Source organism: Ornithodoros turicata, unplaced genomic scaffold, assembly GCF_037126465.1.
Source record: "Ornithodoros turicata isolate Travis unplaced genomic scaffold, ASM3712646v1 ctg00000746.1, whole genome shotgun sequence".
Lineage (NCBI taxonomy): Eukaryota > Metazoa > Arthropoda > Arachnida > Ixodida > Argasidae > Ornithodoros > Ornithodoros turicata.
The window spans coordinates 928,122-943,100 of record NW_026999400.1 but is presented as its reverse complement, the minus strand read 5'-3'; the positions used below and the strand labels follow the sequence as shown (position 1 = coordinate 943,100).

Below are 14,979 nucleotides of genomic sequence, written 5' to 3'. Positions count from 1 at the left end.
GGGTCCTCCTTGGTGTCCTCTTCTTCATTGGCCTAGGCGATCCTGGCTTCCTGAAGATATAAAATATTTACTTCTGTGCTAAAGTATTAAAAATTACGCGTTTTTCAGCAACAGAAATGGCAGATGATAGGGGTCCCATGCCGGTTCAATAGTCCTACCCCGTAGCAACCCTCCACGCGAACAGTAACATCGAAGCGTTACAGAGACGTGCCACAGAATCTGGCCCCAGTCTGGTCACATCACCTCTTTTCAGTGCAACTAAGGGACTGTCCTCTCACACAGCGGTAGAAAATAACGCTCTTTTTCTTTCATTTTTGCACCCCCCCTCCCCAACTACTATAAACCGCTGGAACACAGCGCTTGTCAGAGATTAGCTCCCGTCAACTCTTTCAGCGCTCATTTCTAGCGCTCGTATATGACGGCTAATCAAGAGAGTGCCTTACCTATGATGTCATGAAAGCTATGGGGTTGTTTTGCTTCTTGGTCTTGCGGAGTGGCGTTGGTGTACTGATCGTGTCAGAGTACTGGAACTGGGGACACTATCCACGTGTAACGGAGCGCTGAAATTTTGCTGCCGTGCAGATTTTGGTGCGTACTAACTGCACTCAGACGTTGCTATACCAGCGACTTCCTGTGCGAAAGGCCATCCTCTGTGAGCGGCATGCGTTAACACTTTCTCTCCCCTGTTGTTTCGCTTGTTTGGCCAGCACGACAATACGGCCTCCTTCCGTCAGCATTCTAAGGTATCGAGAAAAGACGTGGGTTCGAGCCGCGAGTCCCTATTTCGAAAGCCTCGGCCATAGCTGTACCTCGGCCGTTCAGCACAGGTTGAGTTGGCAAAGGTTCTTACATTGGCGCAGTCGGAAAGCGAAAATGTGTGCGGACACCACGGCCTATATGGTCCGAAACTACGATGACATCCCTAGGCTGTGCCTATGACATCACGACGACATCCCTAAGCCGATGAGAGCAAACAGGCTCGAACCGGCCGTCTCCCTTCACTTAGACGTTCTAATGATCACCGTTGAGGGTGACAAAGTAGTGCATACCTGCTCTTCACTTTTAGGGCGTGGTCAGTGCTATTTTTGAAACGTGATGTGGGCAAGCTTGCGCTTGTCCCATCCTACAGTTGGCAATAAAACTACGACGCTGCACCGTTGGGGAAGAGAAACGCATCCAGACGAGAACAGCCTACTTAGCTACGTGGCGTCGAAGCTCAATTTATAGACGTGGGTTCTATATTTTGCCAGCTCCGGAACCGTAAAGATTAACATGAAGCTTGATGACATTGACCACTTGGTTCGCGTACCTCGGAAGGCTGAGCAAGCGAACGGGGTGACCTCACCGGGCAACGTAGACATAGCAACCGACCGTCCTTCGTTTCTTGGAACGACAACAAGTACAACTTGCACAACAAGAGGCCCTGGTTGACCTCGTTCGAAGCATATGTCCGCTCGCGAGAAGCCCTCTCGCGCTTTTATGAAGCCCGATTCGTTTGATGGTACATCGTGCTTGGAGTCACGGATTTCTTCCTATGAGCAAGCGTTCCAACACAATTCGTGGCTAACAGACGAGGCCAAAGCTAACAACGTAAGAACTTTCCCTGTCGGTGCCCCGAAGTATATACTGGTATGACGTTCGCCTCCTCGAAAACCAAAATGGCCCTTGAAAATCCTGGAGGAAAAGCCTTCTGCTGTCGTTTGGCGAAATGCAAGTGGGATGGCACAATGTCCCATAAGTATGTTCGCGGACGGTTTGGCGGCTACGAGTTCGAAAAATTACAACTTGCTGAGTCATACCTTCCTCCATCATCTGTTGTCGCTCTCCTCGTACATGGTCTCCCTACGCGTGTACAACAGATGGTAAAAATTGGGGGACCAAAGCAAGCAGAAGAGCCCCTGCATGGCCTACGAGGCATTGGTGACGGCGGAACCACTCACGGGGATCAACTATACTCACGCAGACGCGTCTCTACGCTGTTCACTTCTCCCAATGGACAACGGATGCAGAGTTTAAGACAGAACAAAACTGCTATCTAGTACCTACCAAGGAACATCAGCAACAGTGCGCGATTTTTCTGATGATGTACAACGACAACAACAAAAAAGAAAAACAGTGTCAGTTTCGACCCGCACAAAGAATGTGAAACTGTATGTGTAACTCCTCTCGAATAAATTAATTTACATCGACGTACCCCTGTACAACCGTCCAACCCGTGCCGTAGTGGACAGCGGTTCTTCGGTCACTTTCGGTAATGGTCGACTTCTCGACTCGCAGCTTATCTGCGGATGGACGCAGGTGGTAGTGGACGGACAATACGCGTCAATGGACTTGACGGGAGTTCAAAATTGCTGGACGCGCGTCACCATAACAGTCTCCGGTGAAGATCTCTAATGGTCTACAGTCATCGGTGAAGTGGACTACGACGTCCTGTCGTCGCGGTCAGATATGAAGCGCTTGAAGCTGAACGTTTATTGCGACGACACAACAGTATATGTCACAGACGACCTTCTTCGATACTCCTTTCCATCTCATCATCAGCCTCTCAGAGCAGATATGAACACGCAAGGTGTCTGCCAACCTGGAAAGCCTGGAAAACAGGGAATTGTCAGGGAATCTTGATGTGACTGGAAAAGTCAGGGGATTAGTCAGGGAGTTTGGCCAAAAAGCAGCTGAAGCGGGGAAAATCGCAGACAAGTGCTGTGCTGACCTGTGGTTGAGCGGCGATGCCGCAGCAAGATTGCCGCGAGTAGCTGTTCGCCAATACGACAAGCTCTCAGGTAGAAAAGTAGGGTAGCCTCACTAATATCCTTAATAAATGGTCGGTTTTATGGGGGATCTGTATCAAAATGTAGGAGCAGGCACCAAGTTCCCGTTTGTTTTTGTCAGGGAATTTGCTTGAAATAGTCAGTGAGAAACCAAGACGAGTCAGGGAATTTGAAGGCTGCAATTTGGTAGACACCCTGAATACGGTTGAATGACATACAGCAAATATATCCAGAGTTAATTTCCTTGTCTAGTTTCCCTTCTGTGACCTCAGTACCTCAGGTTCCTTTCAGGTCTCCCTTCAACTCCGCGTACTGATCTTTGTCCCATCCTACAGTTGGCAATACGACTGATCTTACGCGGTGGAGGGAGGCGAAAAGGAGCCGGTCCTTCATATTTGGAGAAGGGACCCTTGATAACGCGGTCCGCCCCCGGGTGGGCCGTGTCTTTGAATGGTACGGCCGATATATAACAAGGTCGTGGGGGCAGCACCGCTTGCGGTGCTGTTCCGGGAGATACTTTTTCTTTCACCTTTCTCCTTACGTGACACGACAATTATTCGTCGTAAGCTGTATAACCTGTCCCGTGACAAAAAGAACTGGCTCAGGATAGAACTGCAAACAGTGTTTGATGCCGGGATTATTCGCCCGTCAACGCCACCGTTTACCTGCCCCATCAACAAAGCCGCTGAGGCTGACGGCTCGTCAATCGATAGACAGACATCTTTCCGTTCTCTACGCCAAACATAGACGATATCATCAACGACACCAGAGGAGAGCACTGTACCTTCGTGCATAGACCTGTTCAAAGGGTTTTGGCGAGATCGTCCATGTCTACATTGATGACGTCTTCACTTACTCCGGATCCTCGGAGTAACACCATGCGCACCTGCACCTTGTCTTACAATCATTAAGTAAAGCACGTCTATACATCAACGTCAAACAAAAAAGCGTTTGCTTCCAGCCTAGTGTCGCGTAGACTTTCTGGGCAGGAAGATCGATTGAACGACAAAAAGTGCTTGGACGAGTCGGTTCAGAAAATCAAGAACGTGAACAAGTCACACGACGTGAATCCACTCGTGAGTTTTCCTCGGCCTCCCAGGCCAGTTTCGAGCATTCATCCGAGATTATGCAACAAGAACGACGTGACAATGAAAAAATGGCTAAGAAGCAAGCGAGCTGGTGAAGATGATGCATAATGTAAAACCCAGGGTATTTGTCCAAACTATTTTGGAGGTACATTTAGTATAGGCACCAATCTTTGTGCCTGCTCGCTTTTGCTGTGATCTCTAGCAATGAATATTCCCCGGAGCGGACCTTTAAAGGGGTTGTGAAACCACATGCAACCCACGAAATCTATGACATCGTTTCTCACGTTGTAGACCCTGGAGCCAACACGCAAAGTCCCACATTCCTCAATCGAACGTTTTTTTTCTTTTTCTTTTTTTACTATTGGGCTTTCAAAACGGCAATTCTTTCAAGCCACCGTCGACTATGGCGCCGAACAGCGCCGAGACACATTGACAGACGAGCAGGAAGTGATGTTTAGGTGTGCGCACTTGCCCGAAGTTCCCGAAGGTCACCGTACTGAAGCCTTTGTCCGCTGGCCGCCTCCCTCTTTACAACCGCTTACGTCGTCATAGAAACGGAAAACAATGCGCTTACTTTCTCCAACATGAAACGTCATTCCAAAAACGGTCGAGGAGGTTAAGAGCTGAGGGCGATGGAAGAGCTCGCCCAGCGCGCGGCCTTCGTAGTGCCACAGGTTGTTAACGCGGGATCGCAGAGACATTGTGTTTTGATGCACATCTTCAGTACACATAGATCAATATTTCCGAGGTGCTTTCATCAACAAAAGTTTGGAAATGGTTTCAGTACCTCTTTAAGGTTGCAAACAAACTATCATAGTTCACGATCAATACCACATTAAAATGTCGAAACATAACCGTGTCAAATCGTAGAGAGCAATGGGGTAGAGGGAATGAGTAAGGGGAATCAGGTGGCCACGAGGGCGTGTGGCGAACATACCCTCAAACTCAACGTTTCACATGGCCGCGAATGGAGACGTGAAGGACGATGTTGAGTCGTATGATGTGTGTCAGAGGGTAAAACCACCAGGTACCACCAAAGGTACCACCAGAGAGCCGACAAATGACGTTGCCATTACACTCCTCAGTTCCCTTCGAAGTCATTCATCTCGACTTTGCCGAAATTGAAAAGAACTCCGGAGGAGTCAGAAAAAATCTGGCATCAAAGAAACATACCGTCGAGGAGCATACTCGGCTAATAAACACCCGTCGAAGTGGAGAAGATGCGACAAGTATAATCGCTATGCTTGAGAAGGATATTTTCAAAAGCGCCTAGCAACATGGACGACCCAAGACAGGAACGTTGAACTCAAGCTCACAGCCCCACACCACCCCGCGACAAAAGGAATGGTAGAACGCCATTCGCGATGTGAAACAATTCCTTCACATGTAGCCGTAAAGTTAGAAGCCGTGGCGTTGAGGGCGGTGAGGCACCATCACAATCGCTCCCATAACAAAGATAGGTTGTACGCCTTATTCGCGATTCCAATGAACTACAGGTGGCGCCCCAAACTTCCAAGATGGCGGACGGAAGAAGGTCTCCGAGCAAAGCCAGCGTAGGGAATGCGATGTCGGCAGAAATATTTTCATCTGTTTCAGGTTTAATACCCACAAATTGACATGTTTCATGAAGACGGAATCAATTTTGTCTGCTGGTCATCTCATACTGTGCAGCTCAAATAAGAAATATAGGCAAACGGTTTCCGTCGTCGGAGTTTGTTTACATACGTCGGGAGTCGAGCGAACAAAGGAGACATTTTAGAATCTAAGAAGGCAAAGCAGAGATTAGTTGCTTAGAAGAGTGACATAGCACGTGTTTTGGAATGTGGATTAGTATTCTGCAAGGCAATACATGTTTGAATTTCTCCTTCGATAGTCCCGTAGTATTTACATGTGAGCGTTGCAAGGCAGCAACAGGTCCGCTGGAAGTGTAGTGTTTCTAGGAATTCGATTGGACCTTTGAGACACACGTAATCATAAAAAACTGTAATGCACAAGATAACGTTCACATGGGCATTTGCAAGAGCTCAAGAGAACACTTCTTTGTTTGGTGTGGTGGTGACAAAACGTGCTCGTGTGATGTTAGCTTTCACTCCGATGTTCGCAGAACTGTGACTACGTCAACGTTATACGTGAATAGCACATTTTGAAAACCCTTTGCACTCATACGTATATCCGACCCCCCTGCCTTAATACCATACATGTGTAACTATTTAATATATATGTCATATGCTCTGCGGCGAACATCTGAGTGCTGCAAGAGATGCTTTGGCAAATTGAAGTATTCTTTTTCTGCACTGCTCTTCGTATTCACACACAACTTGGTGTGGTATAGTCTTTGCGAGTCATTCGTTGATGCGTGTGGGACACCAGACAGAAGCTGTCTCTCCCAGAGACCGTCCATAGTGGATGCTCGGCTATACCGCATTACTACGGTGATATTCTTTACTTTCCCTGGGGTCTGAAAATGCACACATGTCAACGTGACAAAGAAATTCTGGTTGCTCGTTCTGTATTACCAAGATTAATATTATTAAGATAAATTTGTGGTCACAGAGCTAATCAGGAAACTCGTGCGATGGGTCGACACATGGGACTTCCGTTCCGTTCTTCTTGACTAGAAGACTATTAAAAGAAAGCATGCGGTATTTCCAACAGTCTCAGAAGAAACTAGTAATGCAACATTCATCTTTTCGATTTCGATACCTTCTTTTTCCGGCTTTCTGTACATAACCAAGAGGAACGTGTATCGCCGTACCGCTTCCCTGTCCGGACGCGCGCTCGGACCTCCACTCACAGCTTTTCGAAATCGCCGTCAGGTGGCTACGGCTTCGCTGGAATCGCTCTGTCACTCTGTCAACATTTCACATGGCCGCGAATAGAGACGTGAAGGACGATGTTGAGTCGTGTGATGTGTGTCAGAGAGTAAAACCACCAAGTACCACCAAAGGTACCACCAGAGAGCCGACAAATGACGTTGCCATTACACTCCTCAGTTCCCTTCGAAGTCATTCATCTCGACTTTGCCGAAACCGAAAAGAACTCCGGAGGAGTCAGAAAAACTCTGGCATTAAAGAAACATACCGTCGACGAGCATACCCGGCTAATCAACACCCGTCGAAGTGGAGAAGATGCGACAAGTATAAGCGCTATGTTTGAGAAGGATATTTTCAAAAGCGCCTAGCAACATGGACGACCCAAGACAGGAACGTTGAACTCAAGCTCACAGCCCCACACCACCCCGCGACAAAAGGAATGGTCGATTGCCATTCGCGATGCGAAAATTCCTTCACATGTACCTGTAAAGTTGGAAGCCGTGGCGTTGGGGGCGGTGACGCACCATCAGAATCGCTCACATAACAAAGAGATAGGTTGTACGCCTTATTAAGGCGTTAGCATTATAGTTGCCCGTTTTGCTCTCTATTCTCACTCCCCCATATTCGACGCGAACTGACACCCTCGACATCGCCGATGCCATACATTGCCGTACACTGAAAAAAGAAAAAAAGCACAAGACGCCACACGAAATCCAACAACAACAACTTCCATAATCCATCTACAGAAACGTTTTCAGTCAAGTGCCGGTATTTAGGTACTTTATTAGAGAAGCAATATCAGCCCAAAAAAGTATCCATAGACAGAACGTGTTTCATTTATTGAACTCATTTTACGCTCAGCAACGTGCACGGTTTTTGGACCTTCATTCAGAGAAGCGTTCTCCAAAAGGGACATTTTTTCTTGGGATTCATTGGCGATTCCGGAGGACAGTTAAACACTTCCCCAAAGTGTTCAGAACTCATGAGAGGAACATTGCACCTCTCGTCAGAGCGAGGATGAGTCTTCTCCGTAACAGGCATTCCACACCACATCAGGCACCAAGCCACGTAGAAGAGCTGATCACTCGTCAATCCCTTCAGTTGTCCCAGACGAACAGGCGATGTTTCCAAAGCTTTCCTGTGCACCTTCAGCAATGACCCCCTGCCCATCGTATCCGCTAGGTACTCGCCCGGGTAATCCGCGAAGTGTCTTGCCTTTGGAGAGTTCTCGATGCTGACGTTGTGACACTGAATGAGGTTAGCGTACGCTCGGTTACTCGCTTCAGAAAACCAGTCTGTTCTGTTTCCCGTACCGTCGTATTTTTTTCCGGTAGTGTCGAAGCCGTGCATAATTTCGTGTGTCAGTATCCCGCCCAGCGCGCCGTAGTTCAATTCAGGTGCTCCTCCATAAGTGAAAATTGGACGGACCATTAAGCCTGGAGGAATATAAATCACGTTGTATAACGCGTGGTACGCCGCGTTTGCAGAATAGATCGGTATCGAGGCTGTGAAGTGAGCTACGACGGACGCATTGAGGGCATCTTTGTTCCTCAACAGGTCAATAGCACTTGACGTTAGATGCTCTACCATCTTCATGACGTTCGAAACGTAACTGTCGGTCATGTCTGGGACATTGCTCAAATATGCGTCAGCCGCTTTTTCTGACGAAACACCAAAAGGGTAACCTATACGTTTGTGTAACAGCGATAGCTTTTTTAAGGCCCCCTTCCGCGTAGAATTGTCGAGCCAACTCGATGTCCTGAAAGACGTTTCGATCCCAAGCAGGATATCATTCGTCATCCGCTCTACAATATCTACTGTTGACTGGTTTACCTTCTCTAACAACGTCTTCATCGGCGCTACAATCCTGAATAAATATAAGACGTATCTTAGGCATATCTCTGCTCTCCAACTGGCCTTCTGATTTGCCGTGGTCACTCCAGATACATTGTAAAGGTACCACGTTGTTCTCCATGCAAGAAATGTTCGAATGTCTTCGGTGCTGATCAATGCTTTGCTGCCAAATAAATTATAGAGGAGATGTATATCGTATAATGTCATTACAATTCGATATCTTCCGGGGAAAAGCGACTTTGACCATTTTTGTAGGCTCTTTCTCCACCTCTCGCATAGTCCCTGGTCTTTGCCGGCAAAGTAATCGATGTTAGACATTCCAAATCTGTAACTCTTGTCTCTGTACGTCCGGTTGCTGGAGACGACGTACACTTCGTCTTCCGCTTGTAGAACACGATCTACAACCTCGTCGTCGAGATTCAAACCTTCGAATACCCAGTGTAACACGTTTTGATAAATTTTTCTGCGTTCCGTTGCACTGCGAGGCTTAACCGAGCGAAAAGAGTCGAAATGAGGAGATACACGAACGTCGAGATAGATGTCGTTCCGGCTCCGTGATGGTGCTAAAGTCATGATGTATATCACCGAATATCCTTCAACCAGAAACCTCACTTGCATATCAAGCGGTTCAAAGTTCAATTCTTGTGTCAATGACAAGCCTAACTTCCTTAGAATTTCATGTATTCCCGGCTTGCTTGACTGTGGATCTTCGAGACACGATTGATACAACTTGACTGCTTTCTGGAAGGCGCTTTGTCTTTGAGCCGGAGGAGAGGCGTTTTTCAACCACATCTCAATCGCTCGCTTATTCTGGAGGGTCACGTAAGATAGCATGTTTGATGTCCCTTTAAAATGCTTCATAGCACCGGCGCAGACATAGGTAAAAAAATTATCGCATGGATTCTTTGTCGTGTCGACAGACATACTGACCAGCCAGCGCATGTAGTTGCAGTCGTCGGTGCCACATAGTGTTTGCCTTTCATGGTCCTCCTCGTCGTCTTCTGAGGATGGAGTTGCATGAGCCTGACTTGTCTTTCGTGCTGTAGAAATCCTGAATTCGTCGTCCTCTGTATAACTACCACCCACAGGCGGTTGACCTCTTTGATGGAACGCTATGATGGCGACACCAGCTCCAAATGCCAGAGCTCCTAGAGCGTAGAGTACTAGCGCGAATAGCCCTTGTTCGATAGAGCTTGTCTGTTTTCTTTCGTCTGCCACTGACTCCTGTTCGCGTTCAAGCTCCTGGAAGAACAGAAAAAACACATTTCCTCGTTTTTCAAGTTATGTCTAAACAAACTATGCACATCTTTCTTGTTCACAATGCGCACGATGTATGACGATTGCCCAATATACAGGGCGCCCCAGAAAACGTGTCTTTGAATTTTAATAATAATAATAATAAAAAACTACGACACATAGAGTCATGCGGTCAATGGCATTTGTTCTTGCTAGGTTTTTGCCACCTCCTGATTTGCATGTCATACAACCTAAGTTTAATTATGTAAATTTTTACGAACTGAACTCTGAAAGTTCCCAAGTAAAGGTCACTTTTTTACCCCCACCACTGTGAACAGCGTGCCGAATTTACTCAAAATAATGACAGTTGACAGGAATATTGGGGAGATATCGTATCGGAAAAAATAGCCGAAAATCATGCTGTACGGAGCTCGCAGAGGATAGCGCGCGCAAAGCCCACACCGGCATGGTAGGAAGAGACAGACAGCTTATCGCGTCCGGCTTCGGCTGCGACCAAACCTTCCCTCTCCCAATTTCAGGAACTGTAACTTTTTCTACTATCATTCTGTGGGCTGGGTTTCCAACCTCCCATCGTCGGACTGACAGCGATTGCGGATTGCTCAGACGGATTGCGCTCAAAAAGTCCTCGCGCGTTACACTCAAGCGCCCCGAGAACCATGATGTTCGATTATTTTCCCCCGATGGGATAGATCCTGAATATCAGTCAATTATCATGAATTTGAGTCAATTCAGACACGGGTCTCACTGCGACGTTCGCCGCCAGTCGAGCGTTTATCGGAACGACGTCACGCCAACGGGAGGTTGGTTGAAAGTTGCGAGCAACGCGGGACTACAGTAGAGTGGTTCAAACGGCGCGGTCATGCGACGGACAAGACAGAGTTACGTATAGGAAGTAATTTCACATTCTACGAGAACTCCCCAAACCGTTTCCAAGCGTACGCGCAAGTGGAGGAGCATGCCCGACACACTTTTTTGTACAAAAGTTTAGAAAAAGTAGCCTGTTGGAAATTTCAGTCATCCGGGAATGAAATGCTTAATACAAACGACATGTTACAATTGCTGCCGTCCCATGCTTTTAACGCGCAGCTGACACATATTAATCAGATGGATTCGCTACTTAACTGCACAGAAGGTCCTCTCTCTTAAAGGGACCATGAACAGGTCCCAAAAACCTCTGCAAACATATGTAATGCATCGCTAGTCACTGGTCCATTCATCATGTGGGCTATGAACTCAACATTCTGTAGAATTACGGATATATTAACTAAAAACCAGGACACACAAAAAAACGCGACTGCTTCGACGCCAACGCTGCCGGCACGACTGAGAAACTGGCTACGACGTCAAAAGCAGGTGACCTTGGCCACTCGCGTGCTAGCTTGATGCAACCTCGGTGTGAGCAAAGGATGCAAGTGACGTCAGTCCGCTTACAGCAGGGGGGAGTCGGGCGACCGGTCGACGCTTTTTGTTTGTTTGTTTGTTTCGCGCGTGAACTACGTCCGTGTTGAATGAAATTGCAAAAGTAGGGTGTATTTCAGATAATAGCCCTCGGACGTAGTTCCGTAAACGGGCTTATGGCTTTCGCTTAAAGAAAAAGCAATAAAAATATGAAAACAACAAAACGTCCGCCATATTGGAAAAGCACACAGACTGCACAGACGATCGGCGGGCAAAAGAACGGAAGTTAATTCATACCGGAAGCAAGACAGCGCCCCCTTCTTGCAAAATGACGGGGGGCAAAAAGTCGCAAAATCCTGTAGACAACGGACGCACAAGACGCTTCCTTGCGGCTTCCTTGCCCATTGTCCCTTGCGGGGACAATGGGCCTTTTCGACAACCAGTGGCGGCGAACACCTGGCTTGAAGGCACTCGTATGTAAGCGAGACATGTGATCTACAACTACGACACGGCTGTCATAGAGTTACCATTCGACGGCAGAAAAACCATCAAGAGAAACTGTCGCAGATTGGTACGACTATAGCAGGGAGTTGTGGGGGCTATTCGGACATGGGGACGATTGGGCGCGGCGACCATGTCGCAGAAGTAGATCAATGCAAAATTGGGAGGCGGAAATTCAGTAAAGGGAGGCTAGAGGGGACATGGGTAATTGGCATGATTGACATCCATAATAATGACCTACAACTGGAAGTGTGTCGGGACAACAAACGTGATGCGATAACATTACTATCGCACATCAAAAACAATGTAGAAGAGAAGGCTCTAATAATCACTGATTGCTGGATAGGCTACATGGGGCTTGATCAGAATGAATTCTAACACTTGACAGTAAACCATAGCTTAAACTATACACTGATTCGGACACAGGGGCCAACACAAACCAAATTGAGTCGCAGTGGAGGCCTCATCATAAATGACAGCGTGGGGTAGCATTTGTTAAAGTTTCTATGGCGCCGTGATTGCGAGCGCAGCAATAAGGAAATATTTGACAAAATTTATACGACATTAGCGTAATATATACAGGTTTGGACTAAGGTCATCACCTCAAGGACACACCAAATTCGTTTTCTGATAGGCCATTCGTGACAAATTCCATCTTCCAGCAGGCTGTGATGAGTGCTCAGTGTTACATATTTCTCACATTATGCATATATCAACCACAATAACTCCTTTCCTTTCCTTTTTCGGTGCTTTACTCACTGACAAGCTCTCCAGGTGCACATCGCTGACCCAACAAATCTACAACGCGTTAAACACAAAGCCTGGCCTGACCTAACCTTGGTGACAGTTGCACAGTCTAGGTGAATACAGCCTCCAACAGGCGAAATAAGTAAAAGCCTGGCCTGACCTAACCTTGATGACGGTTGTACAGTCTACGCGAACACGGCCTCCAATGGATGAAATACGCAAACACCTGGCCCCTGGGCTTACCTAACCTTGGTGACGGTTGCACAGTCTACGCGAACAAACCCTCCAACGGGTGACATACGTAAAAACCTGGCCTGACCTAACCTCGGTGACGGTTTCACAGTCTCCGTGAACAGTGTCCAACAAGCGAAATATGTAAAATCATGGACCAAACCTTACACTGCAGTCACGGATGCTCTACATGAACAGTCTGCAATAGCGCACATTCCCCATTTTTCTTTTCATCTTAACACTTCCTCCACTGTCAAGACATCATAACCTGTATCTTGTGAAATGAAACGTTTTGAAAATCCTTTTGGATCCGGGTTTGCAAATCTCAAACACCTTTTCTCTCACCACTGCTTCACCTGTTTTGCTCCCCATGTGGCCTCAGTCACCACTTCTCCGCCTTACTAAAATGGCGGCCTCCACCTCTGTTAGGCTTAGCAAGGCCGTCGCTGTACAGGGTGTGTGCAGAAAAACGTGACCCGAATTTTTAAATGTAACTCGTTGTCTACTTACCCGAGGAACTTCCGGTGGCGTACGATGGCGTATTTATGCGTGCGAAAGCTACAAAAAATTCTGGAAGCCATACTCAGCGTAAAAAAATAAACAGAGCGCGAAAACATCGGCTTCCATGCATTAGAATAGGGCAGTCATGACAGTGCATGGTAGTGCATGGCGGTCTCAGGAGAGTTATGTGCAGGCACCGCTAGGGGTACCACCGATGAGCATCCATGTGGGACATTTCTGCACCGATAACTCCCCTAGCGGTACTTGAACACAACTGCCCTGCGTCCGCCATGTTGCCCTATCTGATGCACGGAGGCAAAAGGTTTCGTTGCTCTGTCTACTTTCTAAGCTGTGTATGGCTTCCACGCTGTTTCTGCAGATTTCGCACGCTTAAATGCACCATCGTGTGCCACCGGCAGTTCGTTAGTTGTAGACAACAAGGTATGTGCCTAAAGGCGGGTCATGTTTTTCTGCACACGGCCTGTAGATGAGCGCCTTCAAATGGTATTTTACAAATGAGCATAAACAATTTTCTTCCTGCACTTGTTCATAATCCTTGACTTTTCCTATCCGCTATATCACCCTCGTTCACTTCAAAGTGTTATTTAACTTTCAAACGCGCTGGCTAATTCTTAAAATCTATAAGCCTGTCTACGGAACTACACCCTAGGCCTCCATGCGAGCCCTTTTTTTTTAATCTCTTCACGGGAATCTCCCTTTATGCCACGGCGTTCGCATTATAACTCTCCCTGCATGACGTTCACGAAGCTCTACACACAATCTGAGGCCCAGGAACTCACCGACATCACATCGGGGTTTGCCATGTTTGACCGGTGGCTCATAACGTCGGCGCAGGTGACGGCGGGACAAGCTGCTTCTTTCCCTCAAGATGGACACGGAACAGGAGCTAATTTCACGTGACACGAGGGTCGTCCTTGGTGTCCTCTTCTTCACGGGCCTAGGAAAATATTGGCCACTAAAAGCGGTCCTAGCTTTCTGCAGCTATAAAATATCTTGCTTCTGTGCTAAAATATGAGAAATTTCGCGTTTTTCTGCGACAAAAATTACAGATAATACTGGTCCGACTCAGACACAATAGTCCTGCCCAGTAGCAACCCTCCACGCAAAAGGTAACATCGAACCCCACCACTAGCCTCGGCATTGGGACCACACAATGTTCTGCAAATGTTAATTTGGCATGAATTTTTAATAAAATATGAACCGTTATATAGACGTGCCACGGAGTCTGTCCGCAGTCTGGTGATATCACCTATTTTGAGTGCAACTATAAGGCACTGTTCTCTCACACAGCGCAAGAAAACAACTTTTTTTTTGTTTTTTAATGCGCTAGCATTATAGTCCTGATACGCAAGAATGGCGCAAGGGTCTGTCTGTAGTCCTGGCACGCAGCGCATGCGCGGTGAGCGGAGAGGGAAGGAAAGGGCGCGTCTAGAGTGCGACGCGCAACACTGCGCCAGCTTTGGTGGCGCGCTCACGCAGACACGACTGAACCTGTCGACCTCTCTTCTTCTTCTTCTTAGGGGGTGAGTGAGGTCAGCCAAAGTTCTTGACACAGCTGCACTGCGCCGCTCAGCAAACCGCTCATTTCTTGCGCTCGTATATGATGGCCAATGACATCACGAAAGCTATTAACAAGCCTGACCTCGTGACCTTGTAGTTTTTTTGTACTCTCAAATGAGACACAATAAACGTATCACTATGGGATTGTTTTGCGTCCTGGTTTTGTGGAGTGGCGTTAGTGTCCCGATCGTACGGCAACTGAGAACACCATCCACACGTAACGGAACGCTGAAACAAACT

At 47.4% G+C, this 14,979-nt stretch overlaps 1 protein-coding gene across 1 annotated transcript; it reads right to left on the bottom strand.

The window, feature by feature from the left end:
• Window positions 1–7,432: 7,432 nt before the first annotated feature.
• Window positions 7,433–14,059, bottom strand: LOC135374772 (neprilysin-1-like). Its single transcript, XM_064607697.1, has 2 exons — window positions 13,959–14,059; window positions 7,433–9,765 (listed from the first exon to the last, which is right to left on the bottom strand). Exons 1-2 carry the CDS (start codon window positions 13,998–14,000, stop codon window positions 7,558–7,560), a joined length of 2,250 nt encoding a protein of 749 aa, XP_064463767.1. The 5' UTR covers window positions 14,001–14,059; the 3' UTR covers window positions 7,433–7,557.
• Window positions 14,060–14,979: the final 920 nt, after the last annotated feature.